The 25,347-nt window shown below is 35.7% G+C and overlaps 1 protein-coding gene across 1 annotated transcript in view; it reads left to right on the top strand.

The window, feature by feature from the left end:
• Nucleotides 1-24,961, top strand: part of TFEC (transcription factor EC) — a 90,354-nt gene extending 65,393 nt beyond the window's left edge. Inside the window, exons 4-8 of the mRNA XM_053977665.1 lie at nt 10,484-10,598; nt 11,448-11,504; nt 15,342-15,417; nt 23,398-23,545; nt 24,472-24,961. Coding sequence (XP_053833640.1) covers nt 10,484-10,598; nt 11,448-11,504; nt 15,342-15,417; nt 23,398-23,545; nt 24,472-24,852 — 777 coding nt within the window. The 3' untranslated portion in view covers nt 24,853-24,961. The remainder of the gene's footprint in view (nt 1-10,483; nt 10,599-11,447; nt 11,505-15,341; nt 15,418-23,397; nt 23,546-24,471) is intronic.
• Nucleotides 24,962-25,347: the final 386 nt, after the last annotated feature.

Raw genomic sequence — 25,347 nt, 5'->3', positions numbered from 1 at the left:
TCACTGCTGTGTGCAGCATACAGGTTATGATGCCTTCTGGAGAGAAACTGTACGAGTTACCCTCAATGGCATTTACATAGGTTGAATAAAAGACTTGTGAGCTCAGAGGCAACAATAGTGGCCACTTTGTTCTCCAGGCGCTGTCAAGCTTTTTACTACAAGAGAAAACTAGGTTGTGGAAAACAAGGATTTCTTGAAGTCCATTTTGATAAATACACTTTCAAAAGTACAACTGGTCATCTTAGCACTTTTCTATCAGCCTAGGCCCTCGATGACCTTTAATATATGTGTAAAGTAGTTTATTAAGTAGCTGACTATTTACACTATATTTAAATTTATATTTATACATATTTATACTTACACTAGAAATATGCATTTGTGAATTTATCTGAAATCAAACACTACAGAAAGGATTTTCAACCAAAATTAAATTCTGCATGGTACAACCATGTGAACACACTAGAACACAGAAACCTTACTGTAATATGTTCAGAGACTTAGGTGTTAGATGACATCTCAGAGGACATAATATAAAGCATAAAATATATAGAGTATACGATATAAATAAATCTGTTTTTCACTTCTCCCTCAGCCTCAATTTTTCCACTTTTTTGTGCTTTTCATTGTTTTTAGAGGAAGAATTTAAATGATTTGATATATGCATTTGCATGCTGTATCCAACAAAATTGAAGTAAGGTGGAACCAGGAATTAGTGCATTAGCTGGTGTTACTTGTGAAATAGTAAAATAGCTAACAGATCTATCATTTAATTGGCATCTTTTGTTTTCAGAACCTGAGGTTTAGTGGGATGTACTCTTATGAATTGATATCCATCTGCAAGTTGAATGATGACATTATCACAGCATCACTTAACTTCTGGACTGTGTCTGTTAATTTTGTGATCAGAAAAGTAAAAAAGAGCTAAAAACATACAGTTAAAAGGTAGTAATTGAAAGAGCATATACGTCATGCAAAGGGTTGATACTCCACAAAATTCCTTTGCTTGGTCATATTTGATCAGACATTTATCTAGACAATGGACTTCTAAGTATATGATCAGGGCAGAAATGTACTATGACTGGAATATGAAGAGAGTTCATTTTTCTCTGATGAATAATGAACCATCTTGATGATCATTATTGGACGATAAAAAATGAACCAGTTTTCATGCATAATATATAATATCTGATATAATATATCTGAACATTAAGTCCCTGGTTGAGGATTGTATAATTATGAAACATGTTAAAGACAAATATAGAAGGGGATACAATTTGTTCAGATGAAAACAAATCTGAGAAGGATAGTATTTTCTGCTAGTCTCTTTGCATAATAAAATGAGAAACCGGAACATTTTTTAATCGTTATTGCTGAAGACCATTTGTACTCAAATATAAGTATTTTATATTGCAATTGGAAAAGGACCAAGAAAATTTAGCTGTAAATAGGATCTTCTAGATTCTGAGAAAAGTATATTACAACTTCTTTGGCAATTAATAGTGCAAACACATCCTTACAAATAAAAAGGATTACACAGCTTGTGTTCAACTTTCTTCAAGCAGCACAGCAATTGAGAAAGAAAGCTGAACCCTAGTCTTTCCAGCACAGTACTTGTATTGACAAGATTATGCATCCTGTCTGCAATAAATTTGGAAAGATGAAAAGTCACAATTTATTAAAACACACATTGAAGATACAAGAACTGCCCCAGTTTTCCCTTTGTCAAAACCTGCAAACACCCATTATACCAGGTATTGTTATTTAGAAAATGGATTTGTTAATATGTATTAATGTACATTTATTGATCAATTCACTATTTGGCCAAATTCAGTGTACATTTTGAGGTCAATCTGTGAACTTGAGAGACTGAGAAAAGGTTTTGTTTACCTGTCATGAATAAATTGTAAAGGCATGACAAGCAATCAACTGTTTTGTTATGTTTGGTACCTCAGTAACACAAACACAAACTATTATGTCATATGTGAAATAAACTGTGGACACAATTCCATATTAAGATTTTTGTATTTGGGATACATGAATGGGATAATAATGTAAGCATTGTGCAAAATTCCTACTTTTGTGGGTTTTTTTCTTTAATTAAAATGATTAAGCAAGAAACACATTGAAATAGATGGGTGCTAGTTTTTTTGTGGCTAAGAAGAAGTAGCCTCATTTTACAAAACTGTTCCTTGAAGTGTTGCTACCAATTAAGTTCATGAAAACATGATTTAAGTGGGGTATATTTAGGGGTGGAAAATTATAAAATATTGCACTAATCTTTTGTTTTAGATGCAGTCTGAACAAATACCAATTTTTGCCAAGAACCAAAACAAATTTTCTCTTGCAGATATGGTACTCAACCTTTCAGTTTAGGCAGCTACAAGTCTCTCTCTTCTTGTGACAAGTAAAGCTCCATGTGTTCTGGTTCCCTGTGAAGTTTGCCAAGTCTGCAGGTGCAGTACAGGCCATCTGACCATGTGTAATAGGGTCAGCGATCCTCAGAATGGTCTGCACAGCACAGCAGCTGCTGTGGAAACATCACACACACTGTTACTGCAGGAAACAGGCACACTTGGTGGGTTGTTTGTTGCAGCTATTAACCCTGGAAAAAAGGGTAGCAAAGGAAGTTCCTGCTAGCAGGTCTATTCCTGCAACTTCCTTCCCACTTGCCTCTTTTCATGAGCACTTCTGATCCAGGTAGAATGAAGATGTGTGGTAGAGGTAGTCTGGTCAAGAGCCCTGTCTTCTCTGGGGACATCCTGACCTTTCTAATCACACTTGGGCTTTGTGAGTGCGACCGTGAGGAAGTGAGCCCCTTGGAGAAATGGCAGCTGGATAACAGGACAGTCTATCCTGTTGTCTGTTTGCAGGCTCCTCAAGGGAAAGCAGGCTAGCTGATGAACTGTTTTGACCTGTCAGGACAGTCCAGATACCTTTGATGAAGAGCTCTTGATATCCTAGGGTTTAGGTATTTTAGACAACTAGAACATGTCAGGCGTCTGCTTTTTAAAGATATACACACCCTCCATCATCCTTCAGTAGTGACATCCTTTGGGTGTCCTAAGCTGTTTCTTACTGGAATTAATCTTTTTTAGATAGTCCTGCATACCCAAGGTTTGCTGTTGACAACCTTGTGTATGAACACATTTTAGTAAAATGCAGTACAGGTTATTTAGAAAGTAACTGAACAGAATTCCTTTCAGGCTAAGGAGCAAGCAAAAGAGATGATAAAGTTTTTCTATTTAAAATAAAAAGATATTAATGAAGTGCACCAATAACCAATCCTTGATCTCAGTTTACTTAATATTTTCATTAGTGATCTTGAAAAAAAAAATACTGATGAAATTTACTGAGGCAGCAAAAGTAAAAATATTGCCAATACAAAGAAGAATGAGGATATCATAGGGGAAGAATTATATGTCGGTGATGACAGAATGGTCTAAATGGAAGGAATGTAATAGTACTGAGTGGAAGGTCATTCATTTAAATACTAATAACTGGAATGTCTGCAGTAAGCTGAGAACTCATTAACTGGAGATGACAGAAAAAGATCTGGTTACATTAGTTGTTCAGGGGATAACTATAAGCCATCAAAATGATGGGACTGCATAAAGGAGATAAATATGATCTTAGTACCCATCATGAGACTGATTTCCAAGAGACATGAGGAAATATCCAGTATGGGATTCACTGGGCATGAAACTCTTTGAATACTATAAGCAAAATAAGATTCCCACCCTTCAGAAAAACTAATTCAAAGCAGAAAAGGCACAGAGAGGTTCTTGTTGGAACATATCATTGCACGGGAAGTCTGTCTGAAGAATCATGGCCTGTCCAAATTAGCAAAGCAAAGTCTCAAGGGAGCTATATTCACTCCCAGTAGTCACCTGGGGATGTTAAAAAATGACAAATGTCTTAAAGGAACACAAAACAAAATAAAATTTGTCTACAAATGGAAATAAAAGATAAGCTTTTTGACAATAATTTGTGATCATTCAACTTTTTTAACATACTCCAAATAAAAATTAGTAAAACCTAATTGATTTTAGACTGAGCATTATTGGCTCATGAACTAGATTATGTAATGATATGTTAAATGAACTCATTGTCTAGGAAATGCTTTCTAGTCCAGACTGGGCATTACCATTTTCAGCAGAATTGTCAAATTAAGAAAATTCTAGCTTTGGAAAATGGTTGGATCATTGTGCAACACTGATTGTGATGCAATCATGATCCTTACAGACTTGAATTTTACTCTAAGGCAAACACATCATGCAAAGATTAGCCAAAATGGAGAAATTCTTAAATACTATGTGATTGTGCAAGTGAACACTGTTGTGGCATAGACCTGTTTAGGGACTGCAAATGCACAGACAATCTGTATTCATACATTTTATTACTGCATTCAGAATCCTTCTCTTGGAAGATATGGAAATGCTATTAGTTTAAGTCTTCCTTAAAACAACATGATATTTACCAACAGCTATCATGCTATAAGATTTGGAATACCACATAATTTCCTTTCATAAGGCAATGTCTTTTATGTTATGTTTTCCTTTATGAAATCCCCCAAACTTGGCATTAGAGACTGCAAATTGTGATCAAAGCTGTCCACTTCCAGTCATCCATGCTGTTAATAAACCCTTAGTATCTGCTGCACAACCCTGCCCGCACAGCAGTTCAGACCCAAGTATTGAATATAGCAATCTTCTCTCAATGAGACCTCCATAGTACTTCCCTTGGACACTGTCAGCAAGCACAAGGTCACAGGCGCCTGTGAGGTGTATTCACTCAGGTAGTCCAGCTGAAGTTTGCTTTTATAATTGGTCTAAGCTTCAAAGTTGAGTATCTTTCGGGACTGAGCCTCATGAATGGAAATTCTCATGTTCCAGTCCTTGCACACAGGCATTGAAGATCCCATGACACTTTATACAAAAGGAAGAATGTTAACCCCAGTGTCCTTGCCAAATGCTAACTTTGTTAATTACAGACTGCTTTCTTCAATGCTCCTTGCAGTTTTAATTAGAAATTGTATTATTCTCTTCCTGTACTACATTGTCACTGGTTATTCCCAGTTAACCATTTGCTGTGCTAAAGGTTGTTGATCTTTTGTCCAAAGCTGGCTGTTATTTCAGAAGTAGGAAAGATAGTGTATTATATTCTGCTATTTTTAATATTTTTGTTCTCATTCCTTATGAGCCGCTTGAATTTAAATTCCTAGATACATATACATAAATACAAGTATCATGAATGCAAAGTTTGGAAATTATGTGACTTACAAGGACTTCTCAGAACAACACAGGTGTAAACCAATATGACACCTGCAAGATAAATGATTTGCTGGCACCTAAGAATTTTCATACCCAAATGTCTGTGTTTCCACATCTAAATTGAAAACAAGAACATGCTTTTCATATGGTGGAATCAACTGGATTTTTAAATAATTTTGGGATTCATCAAGTTTCACAGTGCTATAGAATTGTAAGAACATCATTGTATACATATTGTATAATTGTGCCGTTTTATGTGATTTGTACCTTTAGTAACATTGAGTTGAATTTTTCTGAAATTATATGTGTGTGTGTGTGTGTATATATACTTATCTTTTAATGTAGGCCTGGAAGCTATTTGAAGCCTCAGTATTGCAAAAACTTTCCCTGCTTAATTGACATTATAAGAAATAAATTGCATTACGATGTATGGAGTTTTGGTACACATCCAAACAGCTAAATGTATTTTGACTCACAGTTTCTATAACATATAGTGCTATATATTTTGATTTTATAATTTGAAAATTAGTTGCTTACAGATGTTTACATTTCTAAAAGAACTTGCTGTATTTTTCCTCATGTTGTATCAAAATCAGCCAATTTCTACTATAAGATTACTCTCAGTGTTCAGCAACATTAGCAAAGAAATTCATTGGAATTTTCTATGCTTGATACCAATGCAGAGAAAATTCAGACAGACAATTTCAACAAAATACTTTGACACATTTTTTGACTGCATATTACAAAAGTCTCTGGTAATCAGAAAAAAACAATTAATTTTAAACTATGTCTTTCTCATGTAATTTTTGAAGTAAGAGTTTATTTGTAAATTTTCACATTAGGAACCCAGTGAGATTTCCTGAGAAGGTACACATGGGAAGCCTGCAACATTCACCCCAAACTTTCTTCATAGTCAAGAATAAGAGACATAGATCATTCAGTTCATTTGGACACATTCAGGTGTCCAAAACAGGTCACATTAATCACTCTCTATTTCTTCTCCTGATCCTCAATCCTGACATTGAGAATTATTCCTTGCACTCTTATACATAGCAGATTTTTTGTGCTAACTGTGAATGAAGACAGTGTGTCAAACGGAGACCACCAGTGGCTATATCCACAAAGCCACTTATCTGTCATAGTGGCCATTGCAATATAATTGAGATTTCTACTAAATTCACAGAAGAAAGAGACAGAAGAGATAGTGCAATTGACATTAACTTTCCATAACATTTCCCGTCACCTGCGTCAAGATGACAGGCCTGTAGTTCCTCCATCTTCCTTCTGGCCCACCTTTTAGATGGTCCACATTTATTCCAGTAACTGTGACCTTGCAAACTGTGGCTCAGTTTGTCAGGACTTCTGATAAATGACTCAAGCTGGTTCCCTCAGGGCCCTCAGGTGCATCCTGTCTGGCCTCATGAACCTGTGTGTGTCTAAGTGGTATAGCAGGTCACTGACCATTTCCCTTGGATCGCGAGCTCTCCATTCTGCTCTGTCTCCCAGGTCAGGTGGCTGGGTACCCAAGTAGTACTACTCTTAAAGACTGAGGTAAAGAAGGCATTAAGTACTTCAGCCTTTTCCTCATCTTTTGTCACTGTATTTTCTCCCACATCCAATACAAACAGGGATATTCTCCTTACCCCTCTTTTTGTTGCTGATGTGTTTATAGAAACATTTTTCATTGTCTTTTACAGCAGTGGCCAGATTAAGTTCTAGTTAGGTTTTGGGCTTTCTAAATTTCTCCCTGCATAATCTCACAACACCGTTGCTGTCTTCTTGAGTTGCCTGCCTCTTCTTCCACTGTGCTTTTTTTCCCTCAGTTCCAGCCAAAGCTGTAACTTCAGCCAGGCCAGGCTAGTCTTCCTCACTGGCTCATCTTTTCACACATGAAGATGTCTTGATCCTGGTCCTTTAGCATTTCCTTCATGGTCCAGCATTCCTGGACTCCTTTCCCCTTCAGGACTGCCTCCCAAAGGAGTTTCTTAACCAATCTCCTAAAGAGGCCAAAGTCTACCTTCTGAAAGTCCAAGTCTTGTTGACCCCTCTCCTCACTTCCCCAAGACCCAAAAACTTTATTTTTTCATGATTGCTGTGCCCAAGGTGGCCTCCAAATGTCACATCTGTACAAGTGCTTGTCTTTCCACGAACAGCAGATCCATTGGTCACCTTCCCTAGCTGCTTTGCTCACCAGCTGTGTCAGGAAGTTAGCTGTCACACACTCCAGGGATCTTCTGCACTGTTTCCTCTAGGCTGTTGTATTTCCAGACAACCTCTGGTAAGTTGAAGTCCCCCTCGAGAACAAGGGCCAGCAATCGCAAGACTTCCCTCAGCTGCTTATAGAATATTTCAGTTTCCTCTTCATCCTGGTTGGGTGGTCTATAACAAAGTCCAGCTAGGAAAACTGCCTTGTTGGCCTTCCCCCTGATTCTTACCCGTAAACATTCAACCTTATTATCCCCATCATTAAGCTCTAGACAATCAAAACACTCCCTAAAATACAGAGCTACCCCACTGTGTCTTCTTCCCTGCCCATCCCTTCTGGAGTAATGCTCATGTGACTCCTTTTAATTAGTGAGATGATGAGATTTTAGTCATCAGGAGTTGAGTGACTTGGGTTTGGGCTTCATTTTTATCATCTCCATATGGAGTGGTGATTCTGTTTTCCTAATGGCTGGTAAAAATTGTGAAAATACAAGGGGAAGAATGCTGGAAAGCATCTGCATGAAACAAAGGTGGTATAGTACGTTTGGCAGAGACACTCTGCAAAGAGAGACAAATTGGAGGGCTGGACAGTCACTGAACGAAGTTTAACAAAGACAAGTCTTGGATTCTGCACCTGGGATGGGGCAACCCTGCATGTATGTACAAAGTGAGGAATGAGATGGTGGAAAGCAGTGCCACAGAAAGGGGCCTGAGGGTTCTGGTCGATGGCAAGTTCAACTTGAGTCAACAGTGCCCTGGCAGCCAGGAGGGCCACCTGTGTCCTGGGGTGCATCAGGCACAGCATCTCCAGCCAGGCAAGGGAGGGGATTGTTCAGCAGTTGTAGGGAATTGCCATCACCAACAGTGTAATTGAATTCAGCTGAAATGTCTGCCTGTGGTTTTAAGTTGAATTTACCCATGCTCTTTTGAACCATCACCAATTTTGAACCAAAGTTCAAAAGAGGTGTGCTGACATTATTTTTTCCTTGCCAGCTAAACTGGCCAGTCACGAACTTTTCTCTTGGATTTGGACATTGTCATTTAAATTCACACCTTTGTGAATGGACTTTAGAAATTTAACTATCTTTCAAGGATAAATTTGAATTTCTGCCTGAAAATTAGAACTAATCAATTAAGTATCTCATGTTTGTGTCAAGCTGTGGTTTAGAAGCCTGTTTTTTTTTCATTAATGGCATTGATAATCTACTAGATTGAAGATTGCCACCAGTGTTATGCAAATTATTGAACTTATGTACACAGCTGTGTGAACTGTGTAAAGAATGACAGATATGTATTTCTCTTTTGTTAGATTATATTAGATCATATTATTTTCAGTGCTTATGATTTCCTAGCATTTCACAAAAAGAGTAGTTTATGTTATAAATCATATAACAGCCTTGCCAACATCCTCTGGAACCTGGAGCTGTAGCAGTGTAGGAGTCACATTGACTCTCAATTTTTTATGTCATTCTATTTTCTTATCATTTGGATAAACCAAATTCATTTACATGAATGTAGGAAGTAATTAAATATGACGAGAGCTAATATGAGTTCACTCTTGTAATGTAGTTATCCTATCACTGCAACAAAGAAAATGCAAAGGTAAAACTGCAGTGAATTCTGTAATACTTGTCAGTTTACCCCTTGAATGAAACAAAGGTACATAATGTGAGAATGCTCTTAGCATTCAAATCCTGCATATTAAACATAGCTTGTTCTGAGTAATACTCATCTGAATTCCAAACATTTTTTATAACAGTATTTTCATTGAGAGATCAAATGTATAAGCAGATTTTCAAAACTGTCTTGATGCTGTTATTTCTAATGGTATTCAAGAATTTTCAGTTTTCAAGTAATAAAGCTCTAGTTTAAAAATGAGTATGTTACTTATGGATGTTCAATAAGAATTCTGACTGCTTCATTTCATAGTATGTAATAGAACTGGGAGAATTTAACTCAAACAGGGTTCTCAGATGATCTAATAAAGTTATTAGTTAATTTAAAAAAATCATTATTTAAAAATAAATCTAATTTAAAATTTCAGTTTTAACATAAAATACAGGGAGCACTGCTATGGAACAGCTTCACACTGAGCAAGTAATTGGGAAAATTGTCTCCATTCAAAGTAACTTGTGATGAAGCTCACAGTCTCTACAAAAAGAAAAATTACAAGAGTCTGAAAAAAGCTTGTTCCCAGCAAACCTATGGCTGGTGTCTCGATGACCTGCCTGGAAAATTCTAGGCTGTTTCAAGATCCATAGCTGATGGGCAAATCTGTAACAACACATTTTCTTGTCTATGAAAGACAATTTTCTTAAGTAACTCCTAATTTCCTTTCATGCTTTACTATCTCAAGTCAGTGGTTGTATGCACATTTTTTTTGAACCACTTTTTAATCCTCTTTGGGTTTTTGGTGTTTTTCTTTTGTTTACTTTTGAATTTATTTTCTGTTATCTTAGCCATGTGGACCCAAACTCAGTTTCTAAGTCCTTGAGTGTTGACCACAAAAAAACCTCAACTACAATATATAACTAGATCCCTGAATATATTGCTAGGCCAGGCCCTGTATGAAGTACCAATTCAGAGTTTAAAGTTGTGGTTAAATCTTACTAGGGAGCATGGTCAAAATCAGCATGGTAAAGTTGACTTACAACCTAGTGCATATTTGGCATGGCATGGCAACACTGGATTTAGAAAATACAGTTTGGAAGCAATTGAAAAACAGACACTGTGGCTCATATCTTGCCATCACTATAGAACTGAAGCCCACAAAAATGGCACCTGTAGAAAAATGGCAGACAGTGACTCTTTACTTTCAATTTTAGTTAATATTGGGTAACAGGAAACCTTTCCTTTAGATATATGTACATATACTCATTCTAAAGAAAACCAGACTCATATCCAAAGATATTTACTTCTTGAATGCATGTGTTTTTTTAAAAATCTTTTAAGTCCTCTACTTATTTTAATTTGTTTTCTTATTCTTCTTTGCTTCCCTACCTCTCAAGCTATCTAGCAGCATTTTGGATATATATAACAGTGACCAGGGAATGGCACCAGCTAATATGGGTCTCACAAATGCTTCTTGCCCAGCTAATCTACCAGTAAAAAGGGAACTTACAGGTAAAAGAACACTGACATTTTAGTATATAACTGCATAAGTGATGGTGTGTGTCTTAAAAGTTGAATTTATCCATTAAAAAGATATCCATAATTAAATTCCTGAAAATTTTTAGTTTGTGGTTTCATTTAAGGAAAAGAACAAAGATTAAGGAGAAATGTTTTCTTTCTGTTCCTCTCTTTAGAAATTCAGAAACCATGTTTGCCTCCTGCTTTTATGACCATCATGCTTCTAAAAACCTTAATATTTTAGAAAACAGTATATTCTTCCGCATGTTGGCTTCTGACTAATGATATAAATAAATTATCATCCATTAAATTTGTTCCAGGGTAGAACAAATAGTACTTTTAAAACTTTACAATAAGGCTATTCAAGGTAAAGCTATATTAGTGGATTAAGAACTTTAAAAGTTATATTCAATTAATCCAAAGAATGCTAAAAATAATGTACAGCTTATTAATGTCACTCAGAGGAAACAGTGAGTTTATTCAATATTTTAGAAATCGGATTAACTCTTGAATTATGGTATATAGAAAATCCATATACACCTTAGTGTATTGTAAGTTGAATCCTGATGTAAAATACAGGAAATTGGAGAAAAATACCCCTCCACAGCATTTCTATATTCTTAAATTTAAAAAAAAATGCCACAAAAAATTTTATGCAACCTTGCTCAAAATTTAGTACTGGTAGAATAAAGATTTGTCTATGATCTGTTTTAATAATAAAAAAGGAATGCAGTAAAAGGACTAGAAGTCTGGTCTTTGTGACAAGAAGCCATTTTCAAAAGATGAAAGAAGTACTGGAATTGCATCTTAAGGACTATTTTAATAAATGTTACTTTCTGTCAGAAGCAGATACAAGAGCAATGGCAAAGGAGAGACAAAAAAAGGATAACCACAATCTCAGTAAGTATATGTTCATCTTCCATCTCATTGAATGGAATGTATGGAGAATGCAAAACCATTATACATTAGCTATCACTCTCTGCTCTTCTAGACCAGCCTCTCAGCAGGCTTATCAAACTGAACTCAGACTGCAAAAACAACTGACCATAAATCTTTATTTCTTGAAATTAATTTCTATCTCTGAGTTTTGCCTCTTAGAATACTTTGCATATTTCAATTAATTTATTTCCATATAATCTCCATATAATATGTACAGATGCTAGGAATGTTGGTTTTAGAGGAACAGTCTTAGAACAGTGAAATTCATGGTTCAGTATTTAAATATTAGAAGTACAAAAATAAAAAACAGTTTATATAGAATAGAAAAAACACCCCATCCACTTAATTACTGGGAGATTGCCTATAAAATGACACAATTTTTCCCTCTAAAGCAGAATTTGAAACAAAAAGGCTGCAGGATTCTTTTTGGAAAGTGTTGAATAAAGCAGTTAAAATTTTCAAGTTCTCCTTTCCATTTCTTCCAACAGAAATAGTATGGGAGTTGTATTCAATGATCCTTATGAATCACTTCCAACTTGAGATATTCTATGATTCTATGAATTTAAACCTAAATCAGTAATTAGTTAATAGACACTATTTATATATTTACTCTCTTACTTCTGTCTTGTTTCTCTGGCTATTTGATTTCCAGTAATCAAAGAAGGATTTATGGCTTTACTTGCATGAAATGACATACCTGAAAGTATACATCCACTGGCACAATGTGCTAGCAATCACTGTGGACAATATTCTGCTACTTAAAATTTCCAGAAGGCATCCTTATATTGGTCTGCAATTTTTTTGTGGGTTACAGGCAGACCAAGAAGATTTTTAGATGTATTGTTAGCATGTAATCTCTGAAATGCCAAAGGAGCTGCTGTCTGTCTCGTTAGGGCAGAAATGGGGAGTTTTGCTGGACTAAGAAAGGGGGTGGGTAAGAGTTATCTGGAGCTACAAGGGGAAAGGCTCATCATAGATACATCAGGGATGCCAGGCCTTACTATTGCCTCCACTGTTTGCTTTGGCTTATCATAGTCCTTTCTGATCACAGAAGAAATGTCTGAGAACTTTCCCTCACCACTGGCAACTAAACTGAAGGCCACTGCAGACAGGCAGCACCTGTTTTGGCTTGGCTCCAGGTGTATACTGCAGAGCTCAAAGGCTCTCTGGACATAGCTCTACTATCTAAAGGCTTGGACATAATAATGGATTGCATATAAAGGCTTTATCAGTGTGATTTACTCTTTTATGGGGATCAGGTTTCTTAGTGATGGTCTGAAAAATCAATTTTTGAAAATTGATTTGAATTATACAAACTTTCAATTTTCAGATTGAATTAAGGCCCACATTTCACAGAAACGTTCTTGTACACTCTCATAACAAGGAGTAATAAAGGCACCGGAAAAAAGTTCCTTTTGAAAGACTGTATATTGCATGAAACCATGAAAAGGGATTTTGATTTATGAAGTGGAACCCCTTTATGCAACAGACAGAGTTTAAAACTTCACTTAATGTTTCTTAACTTTGGGGGTTTTTGCTTCCAAACAAAGAATGTTATATTATAATCCTGTCCATATAGTTTGAAAAATAATTTTCTGATTTGGCTTATGTATAATTTGATTCTTGAAATATTAACTCAGGATATCTCTGGAAAGGTTACAGACACACATCAGGAAAGTTCTATTGTAACATGTTTCCAAGCTTAAAAACCTCCCTTCTAACTCATTGACACAACCACTGGAAGTTTCTTTTCTGGAAAAAATGCAAAAATATGAAGAAAAAGTAATTCTGCAAGTTCACTTGTAAGGATATTTTTTCTTTGCCTTGTTTTACAGCTAATGCTTAGTTGACTACTTTTTGATTAATATCTTACAGTTTTCCACAGTGTAAATATTAATTAAACAGCAGCTATTGCTCCTTAGGACAGTATGTATAGTATAGTTAAAGCACATTCTTCAATTTTTTTTGCCATACTATTATTTTGCCAACACAACTGAAATATATCTTTTAAATTTTTCAGTTGCTCTGTGTTTTTGTACACTGGGCTCTCCTACAAGATCCAGCACATTCATTTCAATGTGATGCAGGAGTTCACTAAACAGTACACTCAGGAGGATTATAACCCTGTCTTCTGAATATGTGAATCATCACCAAAAAACCTGAGATGATTTAATTTGTTAAGTGAAATTCCTGTTTCACTATAGAAAGCAAGACAAGATAATGCATCCCACCAAGGTAGAGTACTTCATCAAAGGAAATAATAACACTCAGGTTGTTCCTGGAGCTTGAATCTGCTAGGGAGGAAATACCTGACTGCTGCACAAACCTAGGAGCCTCACACAGACAGGAAGCAACCTTTTTATATACAGGAAGAAGAGGACTAAAAGTGATCCAGGTGGTGGGGCTGAGACTGAAAGTGACATGCTGATACAACTACAAGAAGATTGAAGTCAGCCTTGGAAGACCCACTAGGATGCCCTTGGCTGAGCACTTATAACTTAGCTCTACTGGGCTTTTTGGATTTATATTCAAAATTGGGCCATTAGACTTTAAGTGCACATCTCCAAACATGGAGCATGTATCCATTCTGCCCATGTTCTAGGCTGGCCGGCTGGTCGGACAGAGTACAGTGGCATTGGCATATTGAGCCCAAAGTAAGGTCTTCCAAGATGCAAAGGACAGGAGAAAGAACTCAGTGTGATGTTAGTGATAGAGAAAAGCTGAATCCTGCTTATTTAGTGAGATTTGGATTGAGTTAAAGTGGAGGCAGTGGACAAAAGTGTGAGCTCATACCAGTAGAACTGCAGTAGAGACTGCTGGTCTCTGACACCCAGCAGTACCATAATGGCACTACATCCTCACTGAATACACTTTCTGTGTCAAAATTATATACAAGTAATTCCCCAAAGCAATGACATGTTCTCTGGACCTATCCACTAGAAAAATTGAAGTTTCTGAAGGAAAAACCAGCCTGGATACCAGTACAATGCTGGTAAAGTGAACTGAGAGCACGCAGAGGGGGTACTAATTTTAAGAGATTTATTTTCTCCTTTTTCTTCTAAATAAACTACAAAGTGAACCAAGATACCCTACATAGCTTGTCTTAGGAGAAGCATAAATTTAAATCAAAAAAATATAGTTAATAATCTAAACCATGGTGGGTTTTTTTTTTTATTTTCTCTATGTTTTAAAAATTACCATAAATATTTTTTGTGCTATCCATCACCAAAGGAAACAGATGTACAGGGGTGAAGTACTTTTGGGACATAATCTTGCTCTGTTTCAGTGAGGGGATATGGTTGTAGTTACTCTCTGTGGGTTTAGATGCTGGTAATTGTAAATAGGGATAGTGAAGCTGTTACCTTGTGATTTGTAACAGGAGTTCTGCCAAAATATCAATTGCTGGGTGAATTGTCTTGTATCCCCGTTGGAGTCAAAAGCAAGACTCCACTAAGCTGAAATCTTTGTTCTGTGGGAGCTTGGTGGAGAAAGAATATACAAATGTCAGGAAAAAAGAAATGTTAGCTCACATTTAGACAATATGTGACTATTTCATTCTCTAGAAATCTAATTGTTAATGGGGGAAAACCCTGTAGTTAAGGTAAGATACAGATGGTACTAATGATAGAGTTTTTCTTGAGAGTAAGTCAGACAGGTAGGAGCTCATGCTGGGACTGCTATTTGAGGAAGATTTTTTCTGTATATTGACTAACATGTTTTTAACTAATTAAAATGTTTTATGTGTAATTTCTCCAAAAATATTTCACCATAAAAATAGTACATGTTTCTTTTTAACAGTTGAGAGAAGAAGAAGGTATAATATTAATTACCGAATCAAGGAGCTTGGCACACTCATCCCCAAGTCTAATGATCCGTGAGTTCAACTGTCTTTCCTATAATAATGTTTATAGTATTAATACAGGAGAAAAGAGACAGTTGTGTATACTGGCTACAGGATTGAGAAATGGGATACAACATCTTCCATACCAGGTCACTGGTTCAGATCAGGCTGTTGAAGTAACAAACTTTTAACAGATTTTTTGTGCCTGTTGAAAAACTTATGTGAAAGCATAATAATATGAAAGCAATTTCAGGGCGTTTAAGAGAAACTGCCACTTAAAGGGAAAACAAACAAACAAACAAACAAACAAAAAGCCAAACCACAGAAAGTCCATCTCTCTGTCCTGAGCACAATTTTGTTGTGTCTCTGGAAAAGGAAGTAGTGGCGCTTTCAGCTCTTGCCATGGCCCTCTAGTGGGATAACACAAAATTTATGTTGTGACTGTCTGCCCTCTGACTAAGAGAAAAAAAAAAAATCAATTTGAGAGTCTATAGACTGAGCATTTTTCAAAAGTCCTCAACTCAGTGCAGGGAAAGCACCAGTCCTAAAATGCAAGGATAAAAGTAATAATTGCTATAATTGCTATAATAATATAATTTTATACTAATGCATATACTTACAGAAACACAAAATGCATATTGCTTGAACTATATGTGCATTCCCTTAAAGCTTATATTTGTCAGCAACAGGAAAAAAGCTGTCTTGGAGAAAAGCCCATTGCAGGATTAACAATAACAATTCAGAGTGATTTTTAATGCAGAACTTTAGCCTTAGATTTCTCTTGTTGCTCAGGGAAGACTTAAGACAATGCACCAGCATGATTGCATAAAATTGATTATACAGATTTTGTCTTTATCATTTGCATGTCAATACAGATGTGCATGATACTTCAAATGAAAACATCTATTGATATTTCAGCTTTTATAACATTAGGACTGAGAAACTTTTGATTACATTAAGGATTTCTGCAACAATACAAAGCTGTGTGAGACTTACACAAGTAGAAGGTTGGCTTTATTTGAAATGAAGCCACCAGAGAGAAAGTTAACATACTGCATCCATTTTAGAGAATTCACAAACTCAGCTCCTTCTGTAGCATCCACAAAAGATTGGATAAATAGGTATGGTTTTTTATTACTAATATGGAATTAGGTGTTAAAGCTGAATTAAAGTAAAAGGCACTTTAAGTACCTAAATAAGGTTTTGGACATGTGATCCACTGCAAGCAGAAACTGATAGAAGTGTTTTAATTTTGGTGGTGCATCTTTCAGTATTCAATACCATTTGGGCAAGTAATTGAAAGATTTCTCAGAAAAACAGTGGATGGCACTGTTGGTTTGCAGCTATAAAGCCAAAATAGAAACTGGTTATATTGCAATTAGAGATGGGCATGGGGTACAAATTCCAGTTCCACTTTTTGATTGCCTATAAAGGTGTTTCACTTACATGTTTTGGTCTGGATTCAGGCTGACTTTGTGAACTTAATCAAAACATTAATACCTAGAGTAATCATTTAAGCTATTCTTAAAATTATTTACCTGGACCTGTAGTTTTGCTCCAGTAAGTGGATGATGGACTTCGCCCTCAGTTTTTGGTGTTGTTGCCTGATGAAAAAGTTTCAGGTATATATTCTGAAATCATTGCCTTATCTTGTTTTACTTTGCAAACCCATGACTGAGTTCAGCAGTGTGACCAGACCCAGAGTGGTTTATGTTTACAAAAGCACAAGGTGAACTGAAGTATCTCACATTCTGAAGACTGCTGTCTTCAAAAGGCTGATAATCAGTACTCCTTTGGAAAGCAGGACTACTGAAAAGCTTTTAAGTTGGTGCTAAGAAGAAAAAGGCATCAAAATTTACAGGGCTTTTGAAAAACCAGTTTGCAACACAATTTTGCTATAGCTTAGTGCAAGGATAAATTAATTCAAAGAAGTGTAAGCACTTTTTTTTGTATTTGTATTTTTAGGCAGAAATATATTAATTTGAATATGTTTTTTTGGCTGAGCAGATCAAAATTATTATTACCTTTTGGTATGGTCTTGTTTTGCCAAATCATAACTCAGCATCCTTATTCTCTCTTTCAGTTCTCGCTTTTTACTTCATAACACTTTACTGTGCCCCCAGTCTGCCCCCTCTTCTTTGAAAGAAAGAGATTTATCATGGCTTACAATACTTTATCTGTAACATTTTATCACACATAACATTTTTGCCTCATATTGATTTTAGAAGATTCTTGTAGTGGAAACCTAGTTGTAAAAGGAGGAAGCTTACTGATGCTTAGACTAATGACAGTGAAGAAAATCAGCCTCTGCATTGAAGAGCAAATACTACTATAAATAAGCCATTGTGGTTAGCATGCCTGTCCCAGATGGCTTGCTTCAAGAAGATTACATTCAGAATCAGAAACAGAAAAGGACATTTTTTTTTTGCCATTTGGAAACCTTTTGTAATTTATATTTCTTAGAAGTGCTGTGTGGGGTTTTTATTTCACTTTTGTTTTGTTGGTTATATAGTGAACTTTTTTGGCTCCTGCAGAGCTTCTGCAGGGACTTTCTTTTGACTGGATTAGAGCCCTATTCTTTTCACTTTTTTCTTTTTTTTCCTAATTTAATGATGAAAAGTGTGGATTACATTACATAAATGAATGGGTATTTTAAGTTCACTTCATCAGCATTAGAAAATGAAGATAAGTGTAAGTTACAAAGAACTATGACTCTTTTGTTTAACTTTCAATGCTTAGATATCTAAGTGCTAGATGATTCAGAAATGCAAATCATTTTTAAAGAACAAAATTCAAAAATAGAATTTAAAAATGCCAGAAATACTCAGTCATATTTTCCTGGAAAACTGCTCCTTTACTTATACCTGCCTTTCTATTTGTGTTCAACTTTCAGAATCCAACTTTTAAGTGGTAAACAGGATTCCTTATTGTGATGGAGTCTGGCAATGCTCACACAAGAACAGTTCAATGGCAGATGTGAATTGCCAGAAAGCTAAATGAGAAAAAAGAATTCTAGTAATGTTACAGAACTGGAATGTTAAGAGAACTGCTGAGGATTTGGGCAGAAGCAGTGGGTTGCTCTCACTCTTTCCTTTCTGTTCTCTGCATCTACCTGTACCTGACCTCTGTGATGTCTGTGGACAGACCCTCTAGCAGCCAGCACAGACACTTTTCTTGCAAAGGAAAAGCCTGTGTATACTCATGCTGTTATAAAGTGGAAACTTGCTGCCTCTTTCAGAATAAAACACTTCACAATTGTGCAAGTCCTCAAAATAAGTACAAAGTCCTTCCAAGTACTTCTTTGAGCAAATTTCTTTAGTTTAAAGCTAATTTCTCAGAAACAGGGAAAGAAATGTTTTGCAAACACAGTTTCAACTTTGCAAATGTACTTGTTATTAGTAACTGGCCTGTGTCTGGCAAACTCTGTAACTATCACACTGACTCGAACACTGATTTTATTAATTAGTTCTAATCTTAGATGACCAAATGCTCCCATCCTTCCTACAGGAGTTCAGCTTCTGTAAACTAGTGAAGCTCCTTTGACTTCAAGAAAGTTAAATTAATGGAAATGAGCTGAAGATCAGTCTCTTTTCCATGTTTCGTTTCTCCAATATAGGAAACTCTACTTGGTGAGAGTTACATATTTTGTTCTGGCATTTGAGTTTTGCAGAGAGATTCAGATGATAAGAGGAGACAGGATTCAGAGACTAATAAAACATGTGTTTTTACTTTTTTAAATTCTCCATAAAAATCCTGTTATTTTTGGTAAGCCTCTGTTAATTAAACTCACTAACACATCTGTGAATTGCTAAAAACTTCAAATTACTCTACCACATGGACACACAGGAACAAAGAAGCAATCCTCCTTTGCAGAGGCCATTTCTAATGACCAAAACATCTTACTGCTCTCAAATGATTTGGCTTGGATGTAAAATTTCCCATGTATTTCAGTATTTATGGGATGGTGCCATGCATGCATTTAATAAAAATCACGTCTAAGAAAAACAAATGCCAAAAAAAACCCCAAAAAAACCCCAAAAACCAAAAAAGCCCAGACCAAAGCAAATTAATAGAACTGAAAGATCAAAATGAAGAAAAGAATTCCTGCCATATCTGAAGATCAGTAAGTCTATAGCTAAGTTTTTAGAATCAAAACAGTTAAGAATGTAAGTATTTTGTCTGTTTTTATACAGAAACTTCCAATTAAATGAGTAAAAACTGCTAACGATTCCTCAATTTTTAAAGGTTCTAAAAATGTGTTTGTAGGACTTTTTTTCTCTAAGTGCAATCTACAAATCTGTAAAAAGCAAATTTCCTAGTGGCATTTTTATAACTTTTCAGGTAGTTTTATTTACACCCAGTTTAGAATTCATTGTTTTCAGAGAAATAACAGAAACCAAATAACTGATCAGAAAACTTCTGAATTCTTCTTCTGCACTTCTTGTGCTTTGAGTTAGTCCATTTTCAAATGTTCAGTTGTTTTTTCTTCCCATCATAGACGAATCTGCTTGCCTGCCTGGTATGTAGAGTAGATGCACTTCAGACTATTGGTATTCAGGAATCTCACCTTTACCAGCCCAAATTTGCCTTCATCCTCACCAGTTGCATTGTTGCTTTTCCAGCCCTGCACATCTGCATAGAGCCTCTGCTGCTCTGCAGCTCTGTCCTGTGACTGCTGTGTGGTGTTCTGGGCTACAATGAATGAAGAGTGCCTGTGATAAAGAATCAGCACAGACACCTTCAGGATTTTCCTTAGATCCTGGTAAAGAGGCACATGAACTGAAATTCACATTGACTTCTAAGGTCACCAGCTGTTTCTTTGCTGTGTTGCCTTCAGACACTGGAAGGTTCAACTTCAATATTCTTCATTTAATAAGACACCAACCAGTATATGTACATATGAGAAGTGGTGTAGAACCATATGTGGGGTATGCACACATGCACAGACACATACACACGTGTGCACAGGTTAAAGAACAGTCTCTTAAATAACAATAGTAACCACTGCATTTTTGTCCTATCTCCATTACAGTTTTGCCTCTCAGATCTGTAAATATTACCACAAGAGATATATATCCATATGTATCTCATGCAAAAGTTGACCAGGTCCATCTCTCTGGCAATTTGAATCTATTAGTCTTTCAGTGAAGATTTATTTAAAACTATGAAAAAAAATTACCGTAGAAATAAAAACTAAAACTATTGAGGAAACATGAACTAAAAGTAAGCCATATCACAAGATGATATTAAGTGTAACAGGAATGAATTACATCAAAAAAATATTCCAAATACAGTCATGAATATATGACTTATTCATATGTCAATCAGAAAAGTCAACCAAAAATATTTTTTTCTGTTTTTTGAATTAATAAAATTTTATAACTGACATGATATTTTTTTTTGTGAAAACACTATTAAATATTTTCTAAATATGTGATATATTCAAAGTTTTCTGCTGCTGTTACATTTCCTTAATTATTTCCATTTTTCCAGCTATGGATTTATTTCTAACTTCATAGTACTGTATCTTAGGTTCAGGCCATCAGTTCAAACCTGTCTTAGTTTTGTTTTTAGCACTTAGTAGAGACTAACCTCCTTGTTGAGGCAGATTGTGTCCCTCCATATAGCATATATAGCTAGATATATAATAAACTTTATTTATTTTATTTATCTTCTTTATTCATGAGTGGTCTGGCATAGACAGACAGACAGTTTACTGCCTTTCAAACTCCACTGCAATTTAGTCATAAACAAGGACCTCTCAGTATTTTACCTAACTTTCCAAAGAGCTGTGAAGAAAATGAAACTGTGACATGGTGATGGCAGTCAAAGATTGTCCAGAAAATATGCATACTAAAAGCTTCCTTAACCTTTACAGTTTGAACATGGGTAAGCCATTTGAGAGGAGAAAGTCTTCTCCTAGGAGGGAGCCCATGGAATGTTGGCAAGAAATTATGTCCTCCTACCTGCTCAACAGGGGCAGGGACAGGAAGGAGAAGGCAGAGGAATTGCCAAGAGATGATTCAGCCATCATGGGGGAGAGGTATTCTGCTCTTGGCTCCCAGTCTTACCTCTACTCTAGCTTTTTTGACCAGGCAATGTCTAAATCAGAATACATACCCAATTTTGGCTTTGTAGACAGTAGGGTTGTAGACAAATTTTCTCTATGACCTCCTCACCTTCCAATCGCAAAAGCTGTGCATTTCTGGCCTGCAGCACTGAGAGGATAGGAGATCCCTGTATACAGGAGCCTCACAGTTTGTGTGTTGTCCAGAGATAAATTAACATTTAAATTTGAGCACTCTTGGATCAAAAAAAATGTTACTCCCAAATCTTTAGCAAATTACCTGAATTCTATGGCACAGTTAACACTGCAATATTTTATCACAAATAATTTTGTGTATTCTTAATATCTTAAAGTTACCAGCTCCGTAAGGTTTTATCTGTGGTAAAGCATCTGGAAAATCTGAGTGGTCTGGGCCCCTAAATCCTGTACCTGCCTGGCTTTTGCACTATATATTCAGAAGAAAAATAACTGCAGAAATCTCTAAGGGTTCTTAGCCTCATGAGGGGAAATGGAGGGGCAAGTACCAATCTCTTCACTCTGATGAGCAGTAACGGGACTCAAGGAAATGACATGAGGCTAAGTCAGGGGAGGTTTAGGTTGAATATCAGGAAAAGGGTTTCACCCAGTGGGTAGTTGAGCACTGGAAACAGGTTCTCCAGGGAAGTGGTCATAGCACCACGCGTGGCAGAGTTCAAGAAGTGTTTGAACAATGCTCTCAGGCACATCATGTGACTCTTGAGGTGTCCTGTGCCAGGCCAGGAGTTGGACTCACTAATCCTGATGGGTGCTTTCCAACTCAGCATATTCTATGATTCTATAAATAAGGGAAAGTGATAATAGCTGGGCATATAATTTATATTTTTTTTTCACTCCATAAATGACAGCATGTAAATGTATGTCTTTGCAATAGCTATTGAAAAAATGCTTGTCCCTCCCAACATCAGATTCTTACTTGTTTTAACGGCTTGTCTTTCTCATAGTTGTGTTTGGGACCAGAAGCTTAGCCAACCTTCTGTTCAGCCTAAGTAATTTTGCAGTGAAGTAGATAGTTTGGATAAAGCCCATATATCTGCATATTTAATGACATCGTGTATCATAAAATACCAAAATTTATTAGAAATTAAACATTTTCAGCAAAAGTCATTCATTCTTGTTCCAAGACCTTACTTAAAATTTGATAAATGGGTACATGAAAGTCTTTGGACAGTTTCATTTGAACAAGTTTTGTTGCTAGTGAGGCTGCTTGTAAGCTGGAAGACAAACTGCATTTCCTGAATGATGGGCAGGTTTAATCTAATTTTTTTGCCAAGCTTTTATTTTGAATTGGGGACTGCATGTAGCTGTAGATTTTAACTTGGTTTTTATATTGTTTCAAGATTTTTGAACATGATTTTTGTCATTCCCTAGTCATTATGGTTATGAAAGTGTGATTTTTCTGGTCTGTCATCAATGAGGAGTGGCGTTCAGCACAGATCATTTTTTTCTCTACAAGCATAAAAGCAACCTCATTAGTAAGTCAGGTAAAAGGAGTAGTATATTCAAAATGATCTTTAAAAATTTAGGCTTAAGTCCTCAGTAATGTATATTTCCTAGTTCATTAATGCAGAAATACTGCACATAGATTTTAATCTCAGAGTTAATAATAAAAGCAATTTTCACTAAAAATATAAAAACTGTAATGGTAGAATCATGATATTGCATTTAGCTCTCCCACAAAAAGTCACTTTATTACTTTCTTTTGACACTTATTTTCATTCTGGGATTAATTTTACTATATAAGGGCTTCTTAACTATTCTATTAAAATTTCCATTCAGAAGCAATAATATCTAAGAGTGAATAATAGTCATGTAAATCATTATTTCATATTAATGTAAAAGATTTTGTAAGTTCTTATGAATTCTGCTGACATGCACAATTGTGAAAAGGTTATCTCTACATTCTGCAGTGATATGCGCTGGAACAAAGGAACTATTTTAAAAGCATCGGTAGAGTACATCAAGTGGCTACAAAAAGAACAACAGAGAGCCAGAGAATTAGAACACAGACAGAAGAAATTAGAGCATGCTAACAGAAGACTTCTGCTCCGAATTCAGGTTTGTATAAGCGTTGCCACGAACTAAAAAGCTTTCTCAGTACTTATCTCCCATTAAATTTTGTTAATCTATATAATTTTTCCTCAAATTATGTTTATTAAAAATAAATTGACTTTGCCTTTTTATTTCTGTGTATATTGGGGAGGGGGTATTCTTTAGATTTCTAGGAAATTTCTTTGATAATTATACCTTACATAAAGTAACTAGTGGAAAATTAATAAAGTATTTGTACAAACAGTTTCATTATGCATGTGTTAGAAACAAAGACAAAAAAAAAAAAAAGAAATAGGTATACTCCTGCAGCCAAAAATCAATACTGGTCACAAAGTTCCCTTCAGTGTTTTAATTTTCCCTTTTAAACTGTTTAATGCATTGTGCTCCCTGGTAAGACTGTCTTATGTTATATCTGCTTTTGACATGAAGAGGTAGAGTATAACCCTTCGTGGCTTGAAAACCAAGATTCTAATATAGGCACACACCTATGGAAATGGGAGGGATAGATAGGTAGATAGACATAAAATCGATCATCTTACATATGTTGATTTGTTTATATATCTGTATAATGTAAACATTATAAAGTAAATAATCTTCTTTTTCTCTGGATAACAATTTTATAATGAACTATCAAGTTGCAACATTTTTCTGCTATCTTCATTGGAATCAGTATGCAAATGGTTTTAGAGAGGTTGTCCTACCTCTCTAAAATTCTGTTCCTGTAGAATAGTTGCTTAATAAGAGAAAGAGATATAAAAAGACTTATCAAATTTTCTTAGATAAAAAATTTAATATTTTAAAATTTAATCTCACAACTGAGCAACAGGTATAATAAATTTTTATGCATGCTTTGTATATTTTCTGCAGTTGTTCTTAAGAGACTGTTTTCTCTTTTAAAACTGTTGCCTAATTATTTTTGTTTGAAATGTTAGGAACTGGAGATCCAGGCACGTGCACATGGCCTTCCAGTCGTGTCTTCACTCAGTGCTGTTGATTTAGCTGCACAAGTCATCAAGCAACAGTCTTATCCAGAGGAGAACTCTGTAGACTACTCTCAACAAATGACTCTGGTACATGGACAAAATTCTGATGTCTGCGATGGATCTACAGCCTTTTCTGATCCACTTTCACACTTCACAGATTTGTCTTTCAGCGCAGCTTTAAAAGAAGAACAACGACTAGAGGAAATTTTATTGGACGACACAGTGTCACCATTTGGAACAGACCCACTCTTGTCTTCCACATCTCCAGCTGCATCAAAAGAGAGCAGCAGGAGAAGCAGCTTTAGCACAGATGATGGAGATGATTTATAAAAGCAGAAAGGGTCTCATACTTCTCTAAACACTTGTTAAAAGACTGAGTTGAACATAAGCATGGTGTTTGCTCTTGTATTAAATACCTATAAGGACAGACACTATAAAAACCAATTATTACATGATAAGTGTTTCAATCAGCCCTTACTTCACAAGAAAATAAGATGAACATGAATCCATATCATTCTGCACCAAATTCACCCTCTGTTCACAGCCAACATTGGCATAAAGCTCTCTTCACTGGGAATATTTTTACTATCACTTCATGACTTTTTTCAGTCCTATGAAAATGGTTGCCACAAAAGGAATACCTGTGTTGCAAAACTGTATTCAAGCTCTTTTCAGTCTGCTTACACTTTTCTCTGCTACAAATATGAGATTTAGTCATTTGCTCATTTCTTTATTTTTTTTATAACTAAAAATTCTACAAAATGTGAAACAACAGAGGACTATTTTAGCTGGGAACTGTAGATACGTTACAAGTTTTAAAATCTA

Source organism: Vidua macroura, chromosome 5, assembly GCF_024509145.1.
Source record: "Vidua macroura isolate BioBank_ID:100142 chromosome 5, ASM2450914v1, whole genome shotgun sequence".
NCBI lineage: Eukaryota > Metazoa > Chordata > Aves > Passeriformes > Viduidae > Vidua > Vidua macroura.
This window is presented reverse-complemented; position numbering and strand designations above follow the sequence as displayed.